Source organism: Pan troglodytes, chromosome 11 (genome assembly GCF_028858775.2).
Source record: "Pan troglodytes isolate AG18354 chromosome 11, NHGRI_mPanTro3-v2.0_pri, whole genome shotgun sequence".
Lineage (NCBI taxonomy): Eukaryota > Metazoa > Chordata > Mammalia > Primates > Hominidae > Pan > Pan troglodytes.
In genome coordinates, this window is record NC_072409.2 from 16,464,408 (window position 1) to 16,488,098 (window position 23,691).

General features: G+C 43.2%; 1 protein-coding gene across 6 annotated transcripts in view; it reads left to right on the forward strand.

The window, feature by feature from the left end:
* Window positions 1–23,691, forward strand: part of TTLL11 (tubulin tyrosine ligase like 11) — a 278,099-nt gene that overhangs the window by 110,610 nt on the left and 143,798 nt on the right. For all 6 annotated transcript variants that reach the window (XM_054658398.2, XM_016961590.4, XM_016961591.4 and 3 more), the window contains 2 exons: window positions 8,146–8,241; window positions 9,002–9,117. In XM_054658398.2, the coding sequence (XP_054514373.1) occupies window positions 8,146–8,241; window positions 9,002–9,117 (212 nt within the window). The remainder of the gene's footprint in view (window positions 1–8,145; window positions 8,242–9,001; window positions 9,118–23,691) is intronic.

Below are 23,691 nucleotides of genomic sequence, written 5' to 3' on the forward strand. Positions count from 1 at the left end.
CTTTAAAATATTCCCAAATGTAACCACTTCTAACCAACTCCACTGTTGCCATCCCAGTCTAGGCAGCCATCACCTCGCACTTGAATGGCTGCCATAGCCACCCTTACTGCCTATAGCCTATTTTTCTCACTGTAGCCAAGGAGATGCTTTAAAACACAAGTTGGATCCAGTTACTTTCCTCACTGAAACCCTCCAGTGGCTTTTTCATTGCACTTACAATCCTGGCTCCTTCTCATGGTCTACAAGATGCAGTGCCATCTGCCCCTTGTCTATCTGACCTCATCTTCTGCCACTCTCCGTTTCGCTCACTCTTTGCTGTTCTTCAGAAGTGGCCTTTGTTCTTGCTGTTCCCTCTCCCTGGAATGCTCTTCCCCAGCTATTCAAACATGACTTATTCTTTTTTTTTTTTTGAGTTGGAGTTTCACTCGTGTTGACCCAGGCTGGAGTGCAGTGGCACTCACTCACTGCAACCTCCGCCTCCTGGGTTCAAGCGATTCTCCTGCCCCAGCCTCCCAAGTAGCTGGGATTACAGCTACCCACCACCATGCCCAGAGAATTTTTAAAAAATATTTTTAGTAGAGACAGGGATTCACCATGTTGGTGAGGCTGGTCTTGAACTCCTGACCTCAGGTGATCCACCCGCCTCGGCCTCCCAAAGTGCTGGGATTACAGGTGTAAGCCACCATGCCCAACCCAAAAATGACTTATTCTCTCACTTTATTTAGCCCCTGTCCATATGTCACCTCCCTGAGACTTTTGCTTCTGGTGATGAGGGAGTAACAATAACCTCCTTCTGCAAACAACTAGACTACCAGAAATATATATGAATGTGTACATGAAAGAAACATTTTCAGACTTTGGACCACAGATAGCTCAGCACTGTGATCTCTGAGAAAAAGGGGAAAAAACAAGGTGAGTCTTATGGTTGCCTCAGCTTTTCATCTGGGGGCAATTTTTGGAATATGGACACAGAGGAGGTAAACCTAAACAGCGTCCAGTGACCTCATTGAGTTGAGGAGTTGAAGACTGAAGTTTGGGAAGGCTAAGGTGGCTGGAATTTGTGGGGCAGAATTACAGAAAGGAAGGAGCTAAGCAGGAAAAGAGCTCCAGAAAGCTGAATGAGATCTCAGTGGGTCTCTGCTGAGTCCTAGGCCATGCATATATGGAGGGTTAATCCACAAAGCTGGACAAAGAATAAGTGGGGGACTGATAAGCTAAACCATTTCCAGGGCTCACACAGGGCACGGAGGCATTTGAGCCCCAAACAGAGTGAAGAGTCTTTGATGATGGCTGGGAGCATGCAATGGAGTCTCCAAAGAAGTTCTGCCTTAACAGGGAGGGTTAAATTCTCCCTGGGATGAAGGTTACTCTAGACCCATGCTATTCACCTTAAGCAAAAGGCTTTGAAGGCATCAGGCTGATTTGCAAATAACTGACTGCCAAAACAAAGCCCAGCACTTTAAAAGAAAGACAAAGTCCAGACACTCAGCATTGAAATATCACAACGTCCAGCATTCAATTATAAAAAATCTCTAAACATTCCACAAAATAGGAAAAGGTAACCTTTACCAATGGGGAAATCATTTAAGAGAAACAGATCTAAAAATATCAGAAATGATGAAACTAGCAGGAAAAGGATACTAAAACAGCTATTATAACTATATACACAAATTTTAAGGAACATATGAGCTTAGTGAAGAGAGAAATGGAAACTAGTGAAAAGAGCCAAATGAAACTTCTATAACAGAAAATATAATCTCTGAGATGAAAATATCACTGGATGTGATTAACAGCAAATTAGACACTGAAGAAGAAATCATCAGTGAACTTGAAGACGTAGCAATAGAATGTGTCCAAAATTAAGTAGAGAAAAATGACAAGGAAAAAAAAGAACAGACCCTCAGTGGACTATGGTCCAATATCAGGTGGTCTAACATATGTGTAATTGAAGTCCCAGGGCAGAAGAGAGAGGGAATATTAAAAAAAAAAAAACTTTTGAAGAAATAATGGCCAAAATTTTCCAAATTTGAAAAAAAACTATAAACCCACAATCTAAGAAGCTCAAGACATTCCAAGTAAAATACACACACATGCACAGACACACTCCCCCCAGATTATAATCACACTTGGAAAACCAGTGATGATCAGAAAATCTTAAAAGCAGTCAGAAAGAAAAGATACACTATGTTCAGAAGAACAAAGAATAACCACAATGTTCTCATCAGAAACTGTTCTGGCCAGAGACAACAGAATGACAAGTGTCTCCTCTTTAGAAAGGCCTCCCTTTTTTATGGCTGCATAGTATTCCATGGCATATATGTGCCACATTTTCTTAATCCAGTCTATCATTGATGGACATTTGTGTTGGTTCCAAGTCTTTGCTATTGTGAATAGTGCCACAATAAACATACATGTGCATGTGTCTTTATAGCAGCATGATTTATCATCCTTTGGGTATATACCCAGTAATGGGATGGTTGGGTCAAATGGTAGAACTAGACAAGACTCATACTGGTGGACAGGAGGAATCTGAGGTTCTTACAAGTATGGTCAACTAGAAAACCACAGAATCTATCTGGAGGGCTGCATGTGAGGTGGGTGGGAAGGTAGCTGGTTCAACTGCAGAGCTGCTGGATCTAGGTTAGTGGAGAGCTAATAGGAACTGACATTACTATAATCAGAGCTTTTGGTGCTTTTCCTACAGTTCACAAAGTGCTTTCCCTTGATTTACTTGTTTCAGTCCTTACTATGAAAGAGGTAAGGCACCAGGATATTTCCTTATTTTATAGTCTGGAGATGGGTTACTGCAATGGTAAGGTGTTTCACTCAAGTATACCTGTCCAGGGTTTGTATTAGAACTGGAATCCAAATCTCATTCTCTGAATTTATCTTTTTCAATAAAAAACTTATTTTGCTGTGAAAAAAAATAAAAAAAGAAAGGCCCCCCTGGCCCTCCTAGGTAGATCACCAAATGCTCTCCTCCACCCACTGTATCACACTCTGTGTTCTTACCTTGCTTTCATTATTGACTTGCTTGTGGTATCTCTCCCGTCTAAAACATAAGCTACAAGAGAGTAGGAGTTTTGTTTTATCACTGCTTTATGCTCAGTGCCAAGAACAGTGCCTGGTATCTAGTAGTGCCCAGTAAATAATTGACAAAGTAAGTAATGCCTTCAGGCAGAAAAGTATGAAGGCAGAGAGCAGTAAAGCATCCTTGAACTACTAATGTTTCAGCACAATGAGAGCCCAAGATGTGTAGTAGTAGTAAGTGGGAGGAGATAAAGCTGGAGTGTTGACAGATGTCAGGCCATAGAGCAATTTGTAGGACATGCTGTGGGACTTGGGCTTCATTTTGTAGACACGGATTTTGGGCAAAGGAGTGTTAATAGTCTATTTGCACTTTAGAAAAATGGCTCTGGCAGCCCCTTGTGTCAGATGAATTAGAGGAGCAAGTTGGAGAGCAGAGGAAAAGTGAGAGGTGGCACAGACTTGTGGAGAGTAGAAGCAGAGGGGATGGGCCAGGTCTAGAAAGCTTTTTAGGCAGTAGAGTGTGCAGGTGTTAGTGGCCACCTGGTTGTAAGGGATGAAGGGAAAGTTTTGACTTGTGTGATTGGGTGGATAAGGAATACAGAAAACAAAGGAGATTTTAGAAAAATATGGTGTATTCGTTATCTATTGCTGTGTAGCAAATTACCCCAAACCTTAACAGCTTAAAACAACAAATACCCACTATCTCGCAGTATACGTGGATCAGGAATTTAGGCTTAACTGACTGCTTCTGGCTCAAAGTCTCTCTCAAGGCTGCAGCCCACATGTTGGCCAGGACTGCAGTCATCTCAGAACTTAACTGGGGAAAGCTCCTCCTCCAAGCCCACTCCCATGGCTGTTGGCAGGTCTCAGGTACCCTCTAACTGTTGGCTGGAGAAATCGGTTCCTTGCCACTTGGGCCTCTCCATGGGACAGCTCATGACAGTATGGCAGGTGGCCTCCCTCCGAGTGAGTGAGCAAGAGAGTGAGAGAAAGCACCCCAAGATAGAAGCCATGGTCTTTTTATAACCCAATATTAGAGGTGACATTTCATCATTTCTGCCCTATTCTATCTGTTAGAAACAAGTCACTAGGTGAGGTCACACCCCAGTGTGTGCGAGGGGGCATTACACAAAAGGAATGAATACCAGGAGTTAGGGATCATTGGGACCATCTTAGAAACAGTTGACCACAGAGTGAGTTTGGATAAGCTGAATTTGTGGACTCTAGGACCTCCCAGTTGGGGATACTGTGGATGCAGATGGAAGGGTAGGTGTGGGGCTCAGGAACGAACCACTGCTGTTGGGATGTAGTTTGGAACCTTTGCATAAATTTATAATTAATGGCTCAGGAATCTCCCCAACTTGATTTGAAGCTTCTAGAGGTCGGGAATGAAGGACAGATATCTTTAAACCCCCCAGGGAGCGCCTCAAGTAGAAGGTGATCAACACATAATTGCTGATTTAATTACTTGGGGAGGCAGAATATCACATGGTTGAAAAGCTCTCTCTCCATTTACAATTCCTGCTCTGTTAGAGGGACTTGGAAAGAGGCTTTCCCCATTCTAAGCTGCACATTCCTTGTCTGCACAAAGTGAATTTTCAATAAATAAATAAATAAAGCTTTTTCCTTGGGAACCCCAGTTTATCACATAGGTAAAAGGTAAAATTTGATCTGATCTGGTTGGCCTCCCCCTTGGGACCCCAGAAAAGAACCCCGGTTTGAAAACCACTGGACCAAGTAAATACCTGATTTTCTGCCAGCTGGGACATTCTGTGATTTTATGACAAGATAACTCTACATATCTCCCAGTTCTGTGATTCTGTTTATTAAGATCCATTGATGCTACATATTTTATTGGACTTTTGAAAAGAAAATCATGCATATTTCCTTGAACTTGTGAAAAAATGTCATAAAGCTGGCTCTCATTAAGCACTTTCTATGTATCAAGCACTGTGCAAAAAATGTTATATTGCATTATCTTTATTTGATCTTTTCTCCCCTACTGGAGTCTAAGACTTGTTTAGTTCACTGTTGTATTTCCAGCAGCTAGAATAGTTCTTGGGACATAGAAAGCATTAAATAAATATTTTCTGAGCCGGACACGGTGGCTCACGTCTGTAATCCCAGAACTTTGGGAGGACAAGGCAGGCGGATCACCTGAGGTCAGGAGTTGGAGACTAGCCTGGCCAAGATGGTGAAACCCCGTCTCTACTAAAAATACAAAAATTAGCTGGGCATGGGGGCACGTGCCTGTAATCCCAGCTGCTCAGGAGGCTGAGGCAGCAGAATCACTTGAGCCTGGGAGGCGGAGGTTGCAGTGAGCCGAGATGGTGCCACTGCACTCCAGCCTGGGCAACAAGAGAGAAACTCCGTCTCAGAAAAACAAAAATTAAATTAAATTAAAAATAAATATTTTCTGAATGGATGAACTAAGGCAAGTAAGTAACATTCATAGTTCCATTTTATAGATGAGGAAATTTGGGCTGAGAGCTGCTAAGTAACTTGCCTGTAGTCACACAAGTTAAAGGCAGAACTAAGATATGAAATGAGCCCCTCTTGACTACAAAGCACACTAATGCCATTTCTTTTTGGTGGAATTGGCAGGAAACTGGAAAGAGATAGCATATATTGAGTACCTTCTATATGATGAGCATAGGCCTAGGTATTGCTTTTCACTGCCATTATCAACAACCCTGACAGATAGCTATTGTTATCCTCATTTTTCAGATGAGATCATTGAGGCTCAGAGTGGCTAAGCACCTTACCTAGAGTCATGTAGCTAGTGTAAGGGACTGAGCTGGGATTGGAGCCCAGGTCTTTCTAACTCTAAAGCATTCCTGTACAAGACCCAGCATATTCAAAAACATGCACTCAAGTTTAGGTTCTGGAAAATTTCATGCCTCTGGTGGGTGTAGACCAACAGGGCTGATGAGGCTTTAACACTCCTCCTCCAGCTCCCAGCATTCCCAGCTTCACATTCATGAAACCACTGGGCATTGAACGGGGAAGAGTCCACGAGGCTGAGAAAGTACAAAATATACCAAAAAGTAAGAGTTGATGACTAAGGATGATAAACGTCATCACCACAGCCTGCTGCTCTCTGTAGACTCATCAACATCACATGTCTCAGACCAGGTCTGGAGTTAGACTGATGATGTCACCAGAGTCTCTAAAAGGCCTCATCACTCACATCCACTTGTCATGTATTATTAAGCAGATCTATAATCCATGTAACATTTTCTACTGAATTTCCATTTCTTTCTTTTGATGACCAAGGAAAGAAAAATAGAGTGAGGATGACTTTTCCCAACTTTTCATCCTTATTGCCCTTCATTGAAAAATAACTTCATCTTGAATCAGCCCCCAAAAATGGTCATTCAGGCTCTAATTTCATTAATAAGGATGGAGCTACAGTTTAATAATTATCATTTAACTAATGCATATTCTATACAGACTAGTAAATGGATTTCCCTCATCTTTCCTCCTTGAATCCACAGAGAAGGGGAGTCTACAACCCTATCTTTTTCTTTTTTCTCTTTATTCTCCACATTATTTTTTTGAGACTTTGGGGTTCTATTAATTATGTTAGAAATTTTCTGCATTATCACTTCTGTAGCCATAATGAGAGTCCTCTGGAGAATCGAAAGTCCTTGTCATCTGAATCAGAATCTCATTAGGGGCAGCGATCTCAAGGATGAGCAAAAGTTATCCAGATGAAGAGTTGTTCTAGGCAGAGAGAACGAGATGCTCATGAGTGGCTGGCCCCAATTGTAGGAGCTGTAAGGAATAGAAAGAAACCTGAGTGACTGGAAGACAAAGCTTCACCCAAGGCAGAGTGCTGGATTTAAGAGCAGGCGTGAAGCAAACGGTGTTGGAGAACTCCACCTGTGCAGGGGGGGTCACACAGGGCCCTACGCTTAGAAGGGCTCTGAGCTTGGTTTAACTATGTGAAACTGTTCATCCTTTTTGAACAAAGGGCCCTGCATTTTCATGTTGCACTAGGCCACACAAATTGTGTAGTCAGTCCTGCTTGGGTGTGAAAGCCAGCTCTGTCATTGATTAACTAGCTATGCGGTCTCTGGGAAATCCATTGGCCTTCCTGAGTTTCAGTTTCTGCTTCTGTAAAGTGGAGCACATAATCCTTTCTTCAAATACGCTGTCATGAGGATTCAGTGAGACTATGAATAATCAGTGCATTGTATAGCAATGGGTGCCTAGTAGGTGCCTAATCAATATTCCTGTCTTCTTAACTAAGAGGGTGTATCTGAATCACCTGGGGAATTTGCTTTATTCAAAATACATTCACCTGGTTTCCGCTCTAAGCACTTCTGACTCTGTAGGGATGTGGTGGGGTTTTTTGTTTGTTTGTTTGTTTTTTGAGACAGAGTCTCATTCTGTCACCTAGGCTGGAGTGCAGTGGCACCATCTTGGCTCACTGCAACCTCCACCTCCTGGGTTCAAGCAATTATCCTGCTTCAGCCTTCCATGTAGCTGGGATTACAGGTTCGCGCCACGACACCCAGCTAATTTTTGTATTTTTAGTAGAAACGATGTTTTGCCATGTTGGCCAGGCTGGTCTCAAACTCCTGACCTCAGGTGATCTGCCTGCCTCGGCCTCCCAAAGTGCTGGGATTACAGGAATGAGCCACCAAGCCCAGCTGATGTGGTGGTTTTGAACGGGGTCCTTATATGACACTGATGTATACCTCAGGTTTGCAAAAGCAGCCTTAGGTTCTCAGAGAGCTAGCTAAGAAGCCACTTAGTAAAGGAGAGCAGAAGAAAAGGCAGAGGGAGAAATCGATGGACTACTACTCATCCTCAACATAATAAAAAACCTGTTAAAGAAGAAAGAGGTCATCAACTTAACAGCCCTTCAGACGACAAAGACAGTGCTGAAACGCACTGTGGGAACTCATCCCATTATCAAGGTTCCTATAAAATTTTCTGCTGTCCATTTGGTCTGACAAGTACCCCCAGAGGAAGAGGGGCTGTGGACAAGAGAAGCCAGGGTCAAGGCCAAGGTTGGGGACTGAGTTTGAATTTATTTTCAGCTTAATGACCCTAATACCATACTCAATGGAGACAGTAATTCTGAATTGTGTTTATCCTGCCCAGATTTTAGGCTTTGACATTCTTCTAATGAAAAATCTGAAGCCTGTACTACTTGAAGTAAATGCAAATCCCAGTATGAGAATCGAACATGAGCATGAAGTAAGTATTTTTGAGCATCTCATTGACTATGTTGCCATACAGCTGAATATTCCTACCCTCATGTTGCTCACTTAACAAAACAAGATTGGACATTCTCAGATTTTCATAGCCAAATTCTGTTCAAGTCAAATAATTTCAGTTTTGTTGAGTTCTCAACATAGACTATGAATACAAGGCCTATCTGACCTGTGGTCACTTCCCAGCATGCCGTTTTTCCAGTGTTGAAGGTTTGGAAACTTAGAAGCAGCTGAGCCTTCCCATCAGTTTTGACATGAACTAATTAGCCTCAGGAGATGAACTAATTGAAATTCTATGAATATGATTTAGTCATGTTGACATACTTGAATCACTAAGATAAATAATACATTTAGCAGTGGTTATATTTTTCTCCCCCTCCCCCAAAAAATGCATTTTAAAAAACTGGAAGGAAATACAGCAGATATCAATATTGGGTTTAGAGAGGATTATATGGATTATTTTAGTTTTCTTAACCCCTTTCTATATTTCTTAATTTTCTGCAGTGAGCATGTATCATTTTGATAATTAGAAATACATAGTGCTATTTTTCCTCTTCATGTATTTGGTTAATTTATAAAAAGAAATCAACATTCTTAAGGTAGTATAAAGGAAGTCTTTAAAAATTTTCTTCTATAGATTAGCATAAGCAAAATTTACTAGTATAACCCCTGGAGCTAGCTGGATAGCCACTTGGCACGGAATCACTGTCTCCACTGTGACACAGAATCCTTACCCGTTCAAGCTTTCTCCAGGGGTGTTTGAAAATGTCCCCAGCCTCGTTGATGAAGAAGTGAAAGTGGCTGTGATCAGAGACACTCTGCGCCTCATGGACCCACTTAAGAAGAAAAGAGAGAACCAGTAAGTACTTTTTTATGTCATTCATTTCTATCAACTCTGCCTCCTAACTCGGCTTCGTATCCTAAGCAGGTAAATTCTTGGAACCTGTTACCATTGTGAGTGAGATTTACATCTTAAACAATTCTAATAAAATATCTTTGTTTTATAAATATCAGCCCCCAAGCAATCAGTGACTCAAATCCGGAGTAATCTGACAAATAGGTTTCCGTTGATGAATTTCTGAGAGTTATCCAAATCTGGAATGTCTCTTCCTTTTTTTTATTATTATTATACTTTAAGTTTTAGGGTACAAGTGCACAACGTGCAGGTTTGTTACATATGTATACATGTGCCATGTTGGTGTGCTGCACCCATTAACTCGTCATTTAACATTAGGTATATCTCCTAATGCTATCCCTCCCCCCTCCCCTGACCCCACAACAGGCCCCAGTGTGTGATGTTCCCCTTCCTGTGTCCATATTCAACATTCTTAAAGAAAAGAATTTTCAACCCAGAATTTCATACGGAATATCTCTTCTAAGAAGCTGTCTCCCTCAAGGCCAGGCCTCCCACTTGCCCGCCATTGCACACATAGTGCTTCTCTTTGAAATCCTCAAGCACAGGAAAAGTACAATAAAATGCAGGAGAAGAGGGCCATAGGTAACTAGGACATGGTAAGAGTTGCTTCCTTTTTATTTTCTTCATGTTTACACTCTTGCAGTATAAACTTTTAGTTTCAAAATTGGCAGGGCCAATTTAATGACAGTTCTGTGATATTTACAACACTTGTAATTCTGCTTCGTCCCCACCCACTCAGTGGTACATTACATTGCGTTGTTGGTGGATATATGTGCTCCGCCCTCCCTCCATGAAATCACCCCAGAAATGAGTGATATTTCACTTGAGTATGTTGTTTTGTTTTTACCAAATTCCAGGCTCTCACAAAGTAGGTGTTGAGTACATACCATTGTGTCAATGTTTCAGGAAGAAAAATCAAAGGCATCTCAAATAGCACTTCTCATATCCCTAGACGAATCAGATTGACCCTAATGAGCGCAGACAAATAAAGCACTTGTCAGTAATTGTTCAAGACTGGGAGGAATGCAGACTTCCCCAAGCAAGTGGTGGTTTGCAGGTTCCTCTACCAAGGCTTCTCACCACCTGGGCTCAAGCCCAAATATCACCCTATGGTAGTGCTTCTTACGCTTGGCTGCACGTTAGAACCCTCTGGGCAGCTTTCAGAAAACCAATACTAGAGTTTCCACTTCTAGAGGTGCTGATTTTAATTGGCCTGGGTGGAAGGCCTGGCCACAGAAAGTTTCTAGGTTCCCTAGGTGATTCTGCTGTGCAGCCAAGGCTGAGTGCCACTGCCCTGCAGGAAATATTACCCTGAAGAAGTATTGGTCATAGTCTGAGTCAGGCTGGATGGCGCCGGCCCGGCTGAGTTCTTGTCAAGAGTGTTCTTGACTGTGTGAGGCACAGATTGCCATTGTTGGCAAGACTCGGCTGAGAATGTTTACCTGTAGTTTGCATGAGCCAATCCCACCAGGTGTGGCTTCTTCCACTGATCAGTGCTTCAAAGCTGTCCTCTGAGCAGCTCAGACCCGATGGCAGCCAAATAATGTGTTCACCAGTACGTATGTGTCTGCAGCTGCCTTCTTTAGCCATCCCAAGGGAAAAGCAATGGATTAATTGCTATTTGGTCAGAATTACTGCAATAAAACTCATTCCTCAAAAATCTATTCTCTAATAGTTATTGGTCTCAGCAGCAGATATTAGGTTCTGAGAAATCATATGGTACTGTAAGGAGATTTGGGTAGCAATGTATGCCAGTATGGCATGGCAGTACAGTTTTCTTAGGATGACTTTGACACATCAGCATTCTTTTTTTTTTTTTTTCTTTTTTCTTTTTTATGCTTTAAGTTCTGGGATACATGTGCAGAACATATAGGTTTGTTACATAGGTATACACGTGCCATGGTGATTTGCTGCACCCATCAATCTGTCATCTACATTAGGTATTTCTCCTAATGCTATCCCTCCCCTAGTCCCCACCCACCGACAGGCCCCAGTGTGTGATGTTCCCCTCCCTGTGCTCATGTGTTCTCGTTGTTCAACTCCCACTTATGAGTAGGAACGTGCAGTGTTTGGTTTTCTGTTTTTGTGTTAGTTTGCTAAGAATGACGGTTTCCAGCTTCATTCAGGTCCCTGCAAAGGACATGAACTCATCCTTTTTTATGGCTGCATAGTATTCCATGGTGTATATATGCCACATTTTCTTTATCCAGTCTATCATTGATGGGCATTTGGTTTGGTTCCAAGTCTTTGCTATTGTGACTAGTGCTGCAATAAACATACGTGTGCATGTGTCTTTATAGTAGAAACATTTACAATCCTTTGGGTATATACCCAGTAATGGGATTGCTGGGCCAAATGGTATTTCTGGTTCTAGATCCTTGAGGAATTGCCACACTGTCTTCCACAATAGTTGAACTAATTTACACTCCCACCAACAGTGTAAAAGTGTTCCTATTTCTCCACATTCTCTCCAGCATCTGTTGTTTCCTGACTTTTTAATGATCGCCATTCTAACTGGCGTGAGATGGTATCTCATTGTGGTTTTGATTTGCATTTCTCTAATGACCAGTGATGATGAGCTTTTTTTCATATCTTTGTTGGATGCGTAAATGTCTTCTTTTGAGAAGTGTCTGTTCATATCATTCGCCCACTTTTTGAGACACATCAGCATTCTTATTCCTTTATTGGGAGCAAGAAGTTCAAGAGCCCTTGTATGGCCTGAGTCTTTTTAAGCTGTGCCACCTAAACATGAAGGGGTAGAAGCGTTCTACTGTATTTTCATTAAATGACATTGAAACACATTTAGTTTTATTTTTCTTGTTCTAGTTGCTTTTCTTTACCTATGCCAGTTAATCCATAGGAGCTGCATTCTATGTGATCCATATGAGCTGCAGGCCTAAAATTTAATAATGGGGCATAGGACCATTGGGAAGGATAGGAAAGGCATTTTACAACTTATCAAGTCATAAATAGCAGCACCTCATTTTTAATTTAAAAAGCATTGACTTTTTTATTGATAACCAGGAACAGTTAGAAGTTGGAACTTGACTTTTATTCTAATATAAAACCCTTTCATCTCATCCTCTTCTTACCTACAATGTAAAGATATATGATAATAGCTAATGCCATTTACTGATATTTTTTCTTAATTTCACCTTTTGTTTTTAACTCAGCAAGGATTATCCATGAAAGTACTTTGTAATCCATAAAGTGTGTTTATATGTAAGGGATTATGATCATTTTGATAAACTTACCATGCAGAGGAAAAGGCTGAAATTATTCTCAACTCCTTTGTGTAGAAATGTTTCAGAATAAGTTGAAAAATTACCTGATTTATGCTGCACAGTGTTGTAGTGCTGAATCCTGTGTCCAAATCTGAGACTATGTCACTCCAACTGCATAAAATGATGTTATGTAGACTTCCAGGCTAGAAGTTACCTTTAGAAGCCAGGGTTTCCAGCGTTTGCACAGAATCTGACCTATTTTTTGAAAAAAACAAATGGAATCCCAGCCTTTCCCTTCAACTCTTTAGCAAAAGAGGATCTGAAGTTTCTGTCCATCATTAGTTATTTCTTGAGAACAGTTTGTCAGCAAGACTGCTGAGGCGGGTCTTCACTTCCTCACACAGACTAAAGATAAAAAGTAGATCCCCCAAACTCCTCATCTCCCCAAACTGCCCTGGACAGGTGCAGAGGAGTCCTCAGAAGGAGCCCCAGACCCGTGTGCATGCATCACGCATCTCCCTGAACTCTGGGTCTTGTAGCCTAGGGTCAGTTTCTTGGTGGGACTGAAAGCAGTCCTCAGGCAGTCTACCGGGGGAAGAACTTGACTCTGCTGACACCCACCTTGGCATATTCGAGGGTGCCTTCTCTGGAGCTGAAAAACCTGAGATTCCAATCCTGACTCTGTCACCAACTGGTGGTGAGTCCTTGGAGATGTTGCATAGCTGTTTTGAGCCTCATAATCTTTTCTATAAAATGGGGATAATGATGTTCAAATAAACAATGAGAGGCCGGGAACGGTGGCTCACACCTGTAATCCCAGCACTTTGGGAGGCCAAGGTGGGCGGATTACTTGAGGTCAGGAGTTCAAGACCAGCCTGGCCAACATGGTGAAACCCCATCTCTACTAAAAATACAAAAATTAGCTGGGCGTGGTGATGCATGCCTATAATCCCAGCTACTTGAGAGGCTGAGGCAGGAGAATTGCTTGAACCTGGGAGGTGGAGGTTGCAGTGAGCCGAGATCGTGCCACTACCCTCCAGCCTGGGTGACAGAGTGAGACTGTGTCTCAAAAAATAAATAAAAATAAAAATAAGTGAGAAAAACTTTTAATGTATGGTAAGTGCTTGATAATGCTGAGTTTACCACTCAACAGCAGATCACAAGGTCAGGAGTTTGAGACCAGCCTGGCGAATATGGTGAAACCCTGTCTCTACTAAAAATACAAAAAAAAATTAGCCAGGCATGGTGGTGCGTGCCTGTAGTCCCAGCTACTCGGGAGGCTGAGGCAGAAGAATCGCTTGAACCCGGGAGGCAGAGGTTGCAGTGAGCCAAGATCACACCACTGCACTCCAGCCTGGCAACAGAGCGAGACTCTGTCTCAAAAAAGAAAATAAAAAAGAAAGTATCTACTGGACATGAAAGAAAAAACAATGCTTAGTTATTATTCTCTTTCCTGGTATACTTAAAGTAGATTTTTTAGTTTAAAATCAATGATGTATCCTAAAAATGAAGCTGCTTGATGACCGTGGACTAGAATGGACATTGGAGCTGGTTACCAATGGAAGGTTCTGTTTCCAGGTAGCAAGATGTCACTGGCTGATATTTATTTCATGTGTTAGGAGAAATTACCTTTGGCTCCTGAAGGAGGAAAACATCTGTCATATGTGAACTATTTTGGCTAAGGTAGCATTTCGTAATATCTAGTGACTCAATTGATTTTCTTACCAAGGTTCCGTGGAGGCTCTGTAGGGACATGCGAAGCAGGAAGCTTATGGGGTAGGATTCTGGAAACGTTATATAAATGGAGGTAAAATTCACATGTGATACAATGAACCATTTAAAAGCACACAATTCAGTGGCATTTAGTACATTCACAAAGTTGTGCAACCGTCACCACTAGCTCCACAGCGTTTTGCCACTCCAAAAGGAGACCATCAAGCAATCACTCTCCATTCCCCCTCCCCCCACTTCCCGGCAACCAACAGTCTGCTTTCTGTCTCTGCAGATTTAGCTATTCTGGATATTTCATCTGAATAGAATCATACCCTATGCAGTCTTTTGTGATTGGCTTCTTTCACTTAGTATAATATTTTCGAAGTTCACCCTTGTGGCTTGTGTCAGTACTTCATTCCTTTTTACAGCTGAATAATATTCCAAGAGATGGATAGACCACATTTAGTATTCATTTGTCAGTTGATGGACATTTGGGTGGATGCCGTCTCTTTTTCAACCAGAGGGATGCTACAATGATCTATTTCATATGTTGGCATTCTACATTAGATTTCCTTTGAAGAGAGGGGATCTTTTTTGCTACGAGAAGTTTTTAGAACTCCTGTTTTTATCCAGCCTCCTCATTTATTGCTAAAAGCCCAGACCTTAGAACTCATCATGCTGGTCAGTTCCCTGGTTCAAGAACCTCCCTCTGAGGCTGGGCGCGGTGGCTCACGCCTGTAATCCCAGAACCTTGGGAGGCCGAAGCGGGTGGATCACGAGGTCAGCAGTTCGAGACCAGCCTGGCCAACATGGTGAAACCCCATCTTTACTAAAAATACAAAAATTAGCTGGGCCTGGTGGTGGGCACCTGTAATCCCAGCTACTCGGGAGGCTGAGGCAAGAAAATCGCTTGAACCCGGGAGGCGGAGGTTGCAATGAGCCAAGATGGAGCCACTGCACTCCAGCCTGGGCGACAGAGCAAGACTCCTCTCAAAAAAAAAAAAAAAAAAAAAAAAAAAAAAAAATCTCCCGCTGAAGCATCCCTGACAGAGGAGCGGCCTGTGTCCTGGCAAGACAATAGACTTGGTATCAGCCAGGCCTGGGATAATGTTCTTAATCTCTGATCATTGCACCCTGGGCTTGGTGGTAAAGTCACTTTGGCCTAATCATGTCTGTAAAATGGAAATCCAGGTACCTCCTTGGCTGGATTGTCATGGTCATGATATGAAATGACACGTGTGAGAAAGGCCCATGGAATCTGAGAGTATTAGACAACAGCTAGTTCTTAGGGTCACCAAGTGGTCAATCAGGCTTTCCTTTAAAATCATGCTGATGGTGACAAATAAGTCACCAGCTGTTGAGGCAAGCTGTTTGAGTTGTGGACATAATGGTTCTGCCCCACTGAATCATACATGGGGAAACTATGCTGGAGGGAGGTAAGAAACTTGCCCCAAGTCCCAAAGCTAGTGAGAGATAGACTGGAAACTGGGTCCTGGGCCTGACTCCTACACCAATGTTTGCCTGGCCATGAGGCTGTATTGGTCTCCAGTTTCCATTTCACATTCAAAGCTTAACTTTGAAGGTATGGGAAAAAAATAAGAATAATCAACGGAAAATTTCCCCTTTCACTCAAGGTATTAGGGCAGCCTAAGTCTTTCTTTTTAAAACTTCTGTCAGAGGCAGAAGTAAATAAATTGCAGTCTCAATTATTTTTAAAGCAAGGTGCTTGTTCCATCAATTGATTAATTTTGGGCTCGAGGGGACCCATTTTATTAGTATTGGGCTCCTTCTCCTGAACATAGATATTTTAGGGAACTGGACTCCTTTCTCAAGAATCATAGCCATTCAGGACCCCAGTGTAATATAAATGAAGACAGAGACAGGCTTGGAGAAATCGGAGGGGGTTTTATTGATATCACGATGCCACGCAATGCCTGGGAGCTGGGTTATGGACTGCTTTCCTCTTATTCAGAGGTATATATTTGGAACATGACTTATATATGGCCCAGAAGCCCCTTTTTCCACGTAACATTTCACAATCCTCTCCCCATTTCATTACTTCCTATCACCCTAACAACCAGGTTTGCTGTAAAGAGAGGAGTCAGCCTGCCAAGCAGCTGTGGTCCTAATTCGGAAGTGTTTGTCCACTAAAGGTTTTATTGGGCACTCAGGCTTTACTTCTTACCTTGTCTCCAAGCACATCTCTTGGGCCCTGTGCCATGTTTGGTGCCAATAGATGAATCCCCAAATCCGGTAGATTCTATGTAGAATCTAGAATAAAGTTGAAACATTCTCAGAGAACAGAAAACAAGGAATCTCCCAGTGGACTCTGTTTTGTGGCTGGGCCTTGTTGTACAACCAAGGAATGTAGCTTTGTCCAATCCTGGAGAAGATTAGAGAAATATTAATCAGAAATTCTCCAGACCCAGAACCCTGCCCCTTAAATTGGTGGCACCTCTTATTGAAGTCCCCTCAAAAATAATGAAGAGGAGTTCTTAACTATCTAAACTAAGCATGCTGTCGTAAGCACAGAACATGATCTTTCTGACTGGAGAATAGATTCTTCCTGAAGAATCATCTGCTATCCTGCTGAATGGCCCGTTCATATGTGCACTGCTGACCTTCGGTTGAAATTCTGGGCTCAATTGATTCCTGAGGTGATATGGTTTGGCTCTGTGTCCCTACCCAAATCTCATCTCGGATTGTAATCCCCACAAGACCTGGTGGGAGGGGATTGGATCATGGGGGCAGTTTCCCCCATGCTGTTCTTGTGATAACGAGTGAATTCTCATGAGATGTGATGGTTTAAAACTGTGTGGCAGCTCCCCCTTCTCTCTCTCTCTTTCCTGCCACCTTGTGAAGAAGGTCCTTGCTTCCCCTTTGCCTTCCGCCATGATTGTAAGTTTCCTGAGGCCTCCCAGTCATGCTTGCTGTTAAGCCTGCAGAACTCTAAGTCAGTTAAACCTCTTCGTCATAAATTACCCAGTCTCAAGTAGTTCTTTATAGCAGTGTGAAAACAGACTAATACATGAGAGTTCAATCAGGAACCCTGACCCTGCAGACCAGCACACATTGACCCCAAGCACCTTTGAAGATTTTACATAAATAAAAAAGTCTGGGTCACAGAGAAATGAATATTTGCATACTTATTTGAATTTCATTTGCACCATGTGTGGATTAGAGAAACAGATATTTATTTATTTCGAGTGTTTATTGAGCACTTACTGTGTGTCAGGGGAAGACTGCAGAAGTGAATTAGATCGCCAGCCAGTAGGGGTGGCAAGACCCACGCATCAATATCTGTAAGGTGGAATGTGCTAAGTACTGCAAGCATAAAGACAAATTGCCAAGAGAGGCAAGTGTGGGGAGAGGTTATTTCCTGATGGGAAGAACTTTTAAAAACTGACAAGGAGGTGGCACTTGACCTGAGGTTTAAAGCGTGAGTAGGATTTGAAATATGAAAATGAGGGGAAGGAGGTCCCTGGTGAAGAAAACAAAGGCACAAGGCTCTGTTGGGGGAGCCTTGAGGAATTCAGGTAGGCAGGAGGGATGGGTGCATGGAGTGTATTAGGAGAGAGGAAGGTGGGAGCTAGATGGAAACCCAAAGCCGGAGGTTTATGGCCTTGAATGTCAAGAAATTTGAGGCCAGGCACGGTGGCTCACACCTGTAATCCCAGCACTTTGGGATGCCTAGGCGGTGGATCACATGAAGTCAGAAGTTCAAGACCAGCCTGGCCAACTTGGTAAAACCCCATCTCTACTAAAAATATAAAAATTAGCCAGGCATGGTGGCACGTCCCTGTAATCCCAGCTACTCAGGGGGCTAAGGCAGGAGAATCGCTTGAACCCAGGAGTCAGAGGTTGCAGTGAGCTGAGATCACACCATTGCGCTCCAGCCTAGGCAACAGAGGGAGACTCAGTCTCCAAAAAACAAAAAAAAAGGAAAAGAAATTTGAGCTTGTTTTTTTGTGTGATTTTTTTCCCTCTCCTCTAATGAATGTGTCACAGTCTTTATTCTTAGTCCCTGGCACAGTATTCGAAACCTTTTTTTTTTTCCAACTTTAATTTCAGGGTCGGGGGTCCATGAGCAGGTTTGTTATGGAGTTGTTTTTCTATCTGGAATGCATGAAGTCTTGAAGGGTATCTGTGATTTTGTGTATATGTGTATTTTTTTTCTGGAGCAAAAGCCAGAAATTTCATCATATTTTCAAAAAGTGAAGAACCGAACTGTCATCCTATTATCGTTGGAGGCTATAAAAAGCCACAATTTGTCTGAGGTTCCTGACTTCAAGATACATTGCGTTCCCCATACCTTGAAAGGTCTCAGGTTTCAGATGATAGCAAATGAGAAAAATGTGCATACATTTTCAAGTGTGAGCAGGAAGGAGATGACTAATGATAAGTGCATTATTTTATGTGCAAGAAGTAAAACCAGACAACTCTCTTCCGTTTGAAAACGTTTAAGCATTAAGTCAGAAGTAATCAGCAAAAGCCTTATTTGTGGGAAGTCTGTTGAGAGGGAACCATTTCCAAGATGTATGGGGAAGAATTTCCTGAGCTGATGTGAGAGTGTCATTCCACAGGGCCATTAGACAGGAGCCGAGCCCCTCTGCCGGCAGGTAGGCATGCTCTCCCTCTTGCCGTGGGTGGAGCAGATGGGAAACTAGATGAGCATATGGCCAGTCAGTCACCATTACGGGGAAATGGCAGTGCTGAATTCTTTGTGGGCCCTTCCAAAGTTATTCCAGGTAGTGATGAGGTAGCAAATGTGTTTGGAAATTTCCTTAGGAGTTGCACCAGTGAACCTTAAATGTTCGTGTGCTTTTAGAATCAGCAGTTATTAGCCCAGAACACAGCGCATGCTGGGCTTAGGAGACCAAGGTTTTAGTATCAGCTCCACCTTGGTCTCAGAAAAGTCACTTAGACTTTCTGGAGTTCAGTTTCTTCATTAGAAAAAAAGGGGAATAATAGTTTCTGCTCTGCCTGGTTCACAGGGGAGTGTTTCTTGGGTGCTGACCGTGTATAGCATGGTGGTAAATGTTCACATATAGTCCCAGCTAGTCCTCACGTAGGATCTGCAGTAGGGGCTATGACTACTTCTATTTTATAGATGAGGACATCGAGGCTTGGAGAGGTTGAGTGGCATGGCCAAGTCCACCTGCTTATGAGAGACAGACTGAGATTTAAAGCCAGGTCTGTCCAGCTCTTGCCCTGCAAGAGAACAGACGTGCAGATATTTAGCACATGAAAGAGATGGGTGCCTGCAAGGCGTTAGCATTCCCTGGTTGGGTTCATGCCTATCCAAGGCCTGTTCTCTGTCTGTAAACTTTGGGGCAGGGTCTCATGTCTTTATCTCCAGGGCCAAGCGCAGAACCCAAACAGGTGCTTATGGGTAAGGAAGGTCTATGGTCAGTGAGGCGGTGACTTTATTTTCAATAATGTTCACAACCAGAATGAATATAAAGTAAGCCAATGTACAAAGAAGAGTGACTTAAAGCAGGATCTCACATGAGACAAGAGAGAGTCCAAGACAGAAAATTCCCCATTTGTAGTTATGTGTCCCAGACCGGAGAACAGGCTGAAGTTTCATAAGAAGACCTGGTGAGCCAAGGACTAGATTGAGTCATATGAAATCACTGATAGTAGACAATTTCTGGAATACAAGAATGGCAATGTCATATGGTTTAACCTAATAGTTGGCTGGGAATGGTCAAGACAAGCTTCTTGAAGAATGTAAAGAAGGTGGGGCTTGCACTAGCTTGGGCTTGGATAAGTAAGAATATATAAGTAGGCTTGGGAGAGGAAGTATGGAGGCAGGAAGCAGGTGACAGGGTTGGGTGGAGCTGGGGAGGCACAAGTGGTGGGTCAGGACCACCCATCATAGTTCCAAAGGGGCGTTTTGGGGTGGAGAAGACAGATGCTGCTTCCCTGCTGCCCATTTCGTATTAAAATGTTTTCCTCATTATGAAAGTAATGTGCTTATTGTGGAAAAATTGGGAAGTACTGAAAAGTGTATAGCATGACATCTCCCTCAAAGTCAGCCACCCAGAGCTAACCTGATTAACTTTTTACTTAATAAAAATAGTATAATCTTCTCCTGTCATTTATAGTTGAAGCCATACTGTCTGTGTAATTTTGGTATGCTGTTTTTATTTTTCTCCTTTTTTATGGGATGGAGTCTCACTCTGTTGCCCAAGCTGGAGTGCAGTGGCGCGATCTCAGCTCACTGCAACCTCTGCCTCCCAGGTTCAAGTGGTTCTCCTGCCTCAGCCTCCCGAGTAGCTGGGATCACAGGCACCCACCACCACGCCTGGCTAATTTTTGTATTTTTAGTAGAGACGGGGTTTCACTATGTTGGCCAGGCTGGTCTCGAACTCCTGACCTCAGGCGATTCACCCGCCTCAGCCTCCCAAAGTTCTGGGATTACAGGTGTGAGCCATGGCACCTGGCCTATTTTTCTCCCTTTTATAAGGCAGTTATTGCCCCTTTCTCATTTATAACTCTTCTTGAACGTCATTTTCATCAATGACTGGACCAGAGTTTGCCTCCCTATTGGAGAATGTTCAGTTTATTTCTAGCATCTATGCTTAAAGCTCTGTGTGCAATGAGAATGGTGTCGTAGGGTAGAGAGAGTCCCTGGGGCAGCAGGAATAGAGATGTACTCTGGTTTTCAATGTACAGTAGAAGAGTGGAGTGGGTGAGGGTTGGGACCCTGGAGCGAGACTCTTGGGGATAAATTTGGCTCTGGCATTTATCACCGTAAATAGGGCAGAGATTCCCACTCTCTGTACTTTTTTTTTTTCATCCATAAAAGGGAGTTTTCAGTTGGATGTTTTTAAACCTACAAAGCAATGAGAAGTTCTTAATTTGGAGAGAAGGAATATGTTGCTTATTCCTGAGAAAGTATTTGACCTGGAAAGTATCCAATCTGAATGTAGTTAAATAAACTGAACAATATGTGTAACCTGAAAGGGTTTCTTTTTTTTTCTTGAGGAAAAAAGTGTGGAGGAAGAGATGGTAAAGTGGGAAGAGTGCTACAGCAGTGCCAGGTTCATCTTCGACCGTGAGGATGGACTTGATTTTCTTCTAATGATCTGTTAGAGTATCAGAAATGGAAGATCAAAATGAAAGCCAGTTTCAGTCATCATTTGAAAACCCTTGGTTATCACACCAAGTGTTTGGCAGTGTTCTCTAGCTGCTTTCCTTCCTTTTCTTTTGAAGCAATTTCCATTTCTTCCTTCACTTTAAGCAGCCGAAGAGCCCTTTGCAACCCTCATCACAGAGGCTAATGAGAGAGGTGGGAGAGGGAGGAATTTGAGCGGTTCAGAGCAGGAGGATCCACCCCCAGGCTCATCCTCTCTGGGCGTGCATCTCATCAGTGAGAGTCAGCAGCCTTCTGTGTCTAGCTGTGGGGCTGGCTTTCCTGGATGTGCAATTCCTGTCTTGGGGGATGCCTTTATTTACTTAGAGAGGATCATTTTCTTCCTCCGGACTGCGCCATGCCTCTGCAGCACCGTAGACCAGTCCTGAGAAACTGCTAAGGTGTGAACGAATGCAAGTATGCATACGTGCATGAATGAGTGCTGAGGGCTTGCTACATGTAGGTTCTGTGCTAGAGGCTGGATCGGTGATGCCCGTAGCCTCTGTGAGGTGCAGGAGGCAGCAGAAGCACCAACAGCCAGGTGAGCCAGGCCTGGGCATGAGGAGATCTGGGTCAGGAAGGAGGCAGTGAGGGAGACCTAAGCCAAGGAAGCAAATCTTGGTGAGGGCTGCAAGGCAGGACAGGACATGGGGCTCTCAGAGCATGGACAGCTCCAGAACATTCATAGCTGTATTGACAAATTTATAAAAGCTCTAAGCTGGAATCAACCTAATGTCCACCAACAGAATAATGCACTCATTATGGATATTCACTCACTGGAGTACTATACGTCAATGAAAATGCATGAATTATAGCTTCGTGCATGGATATTGACGTACAGCAAAAGAAGCAAGTCATACAAGAACATCTGCAGTACAGTTCAACGAAATAAAATTAAGAACAGGCAAAACTAAACTTTGTTTTATAGAAATGTAACCCTAAGTAGTCAAATATGAAGAAAAGTGAGAGAAAAAGAACAGAGGTTTAAGGTGGTTACTTCTGGGCAGGGATGGGCAGCGGGAGGTGTGATCTGAGAGGGTTACAGGTGGAGGCTGAGATGTGGCTATGTTCTATTTCTTAACCCAGGTGGTGGCTGTATAGGTTTTAGAATTATTCTTTAAATGTATGTATCTATGTTATACATGCTTGTATATGTGTATATTTGAAAATTTTACAGAAAAAAATAAAGAAGTCCAATGTATAATATGGATCACAGTGAGCAAGCAGGGACGGTGTCAAGAGATGGGGCCAGAGCTGCAGGGCCTAATTAATGAGTCAAGTCAAGCATTTGGCTTTTCCTCCTAAAAGCAACGGACAGATTTTCAAAGCAGGCTGACACGATGAGGTTTATGTTTTAAAACCATCACTTTGGCTGCAGCATGAAAGCCAAGTTGGGGTGAGGCAAGGGTGGCTGTGGGACAGTTATGAGTTTTGGGGGATGTCGGTCATGTGGGTTAGGTGGCAGGAGTAGGGATGGAGAGAAATGTTTGTATCAAGACGTTTTTAGGAGGATGAATGGACAGGGCTTGGTGATGGATTGGATCTGAGATGTGACTGTGAAGGAAGAACCAAGAAAGGGGCCCAGGTTCAGCAACTGGGTGGCTGTTGGTGCCAGTCATGGAGGTCCCAGAAGCTGGGAGAAGAACAGCTTTGTGAGGACCTGATGAAGGGTCGTGAGACTTCCAGGGATATTATCTAATAGGTAGTTGGGTACATGGGCCGGGGGCTCATGAGGAGGTGTGGCCCATTACAACAATAATTGCTCCACAGAGTAGACAGGGGCGGTTTGGTCTCCATGTGCGGACTAGACACTGTCTACACCAAGCGATTTCGGTGGCAAATGTGGTGAAGTGGGGTGAACCAAGGACAGGAGGTCTGGGTTCAGATCCTGACTCTCACTCCTCTTTTTGGCGCATTCTTAACCCTGTTCCACCTCAGCATGCTCACAGAGCTCGGCCCTGCCTGCTGGCTCAGTTGCTGGGCACAGAAACATCCTGTCTTCAAGGTGCCCTTTGCATATTACCTCTGTTGTCTTAATTCACTTTTAGGCTTTTGGAGTTGTGCAAGTGCCTTGGGGGCCTTAAGAAGCACTGGACCCCCCCTTGTAAAGTGGTGCCCATGCCTGGCAGGAGGAGTGATTAAGGACTATTGAGTGGAGCAGGCAGTGAGGGTTTCCCTAGAGCACCTGCTTCTCCAGGCTTCCCCAGCGAGCCTCCTCTGCTCATTGTCATTACAGCCACCATCTCCCCATACACCTGTGCAGGGCTTGGAAGTCCATAGAGTCATTTCAGACCAATTATCCTAAATGATATTTGCCCAACCATGCAAGGTAGTCAGGAAATGAGTCATTCTTCCCATTTCACAGGCAAGGAAACCAAGACTCAAACCACATGGCATTTCACAAGCTTTAGGCTTTAGGACTCTATGTGTTCGAGGGTA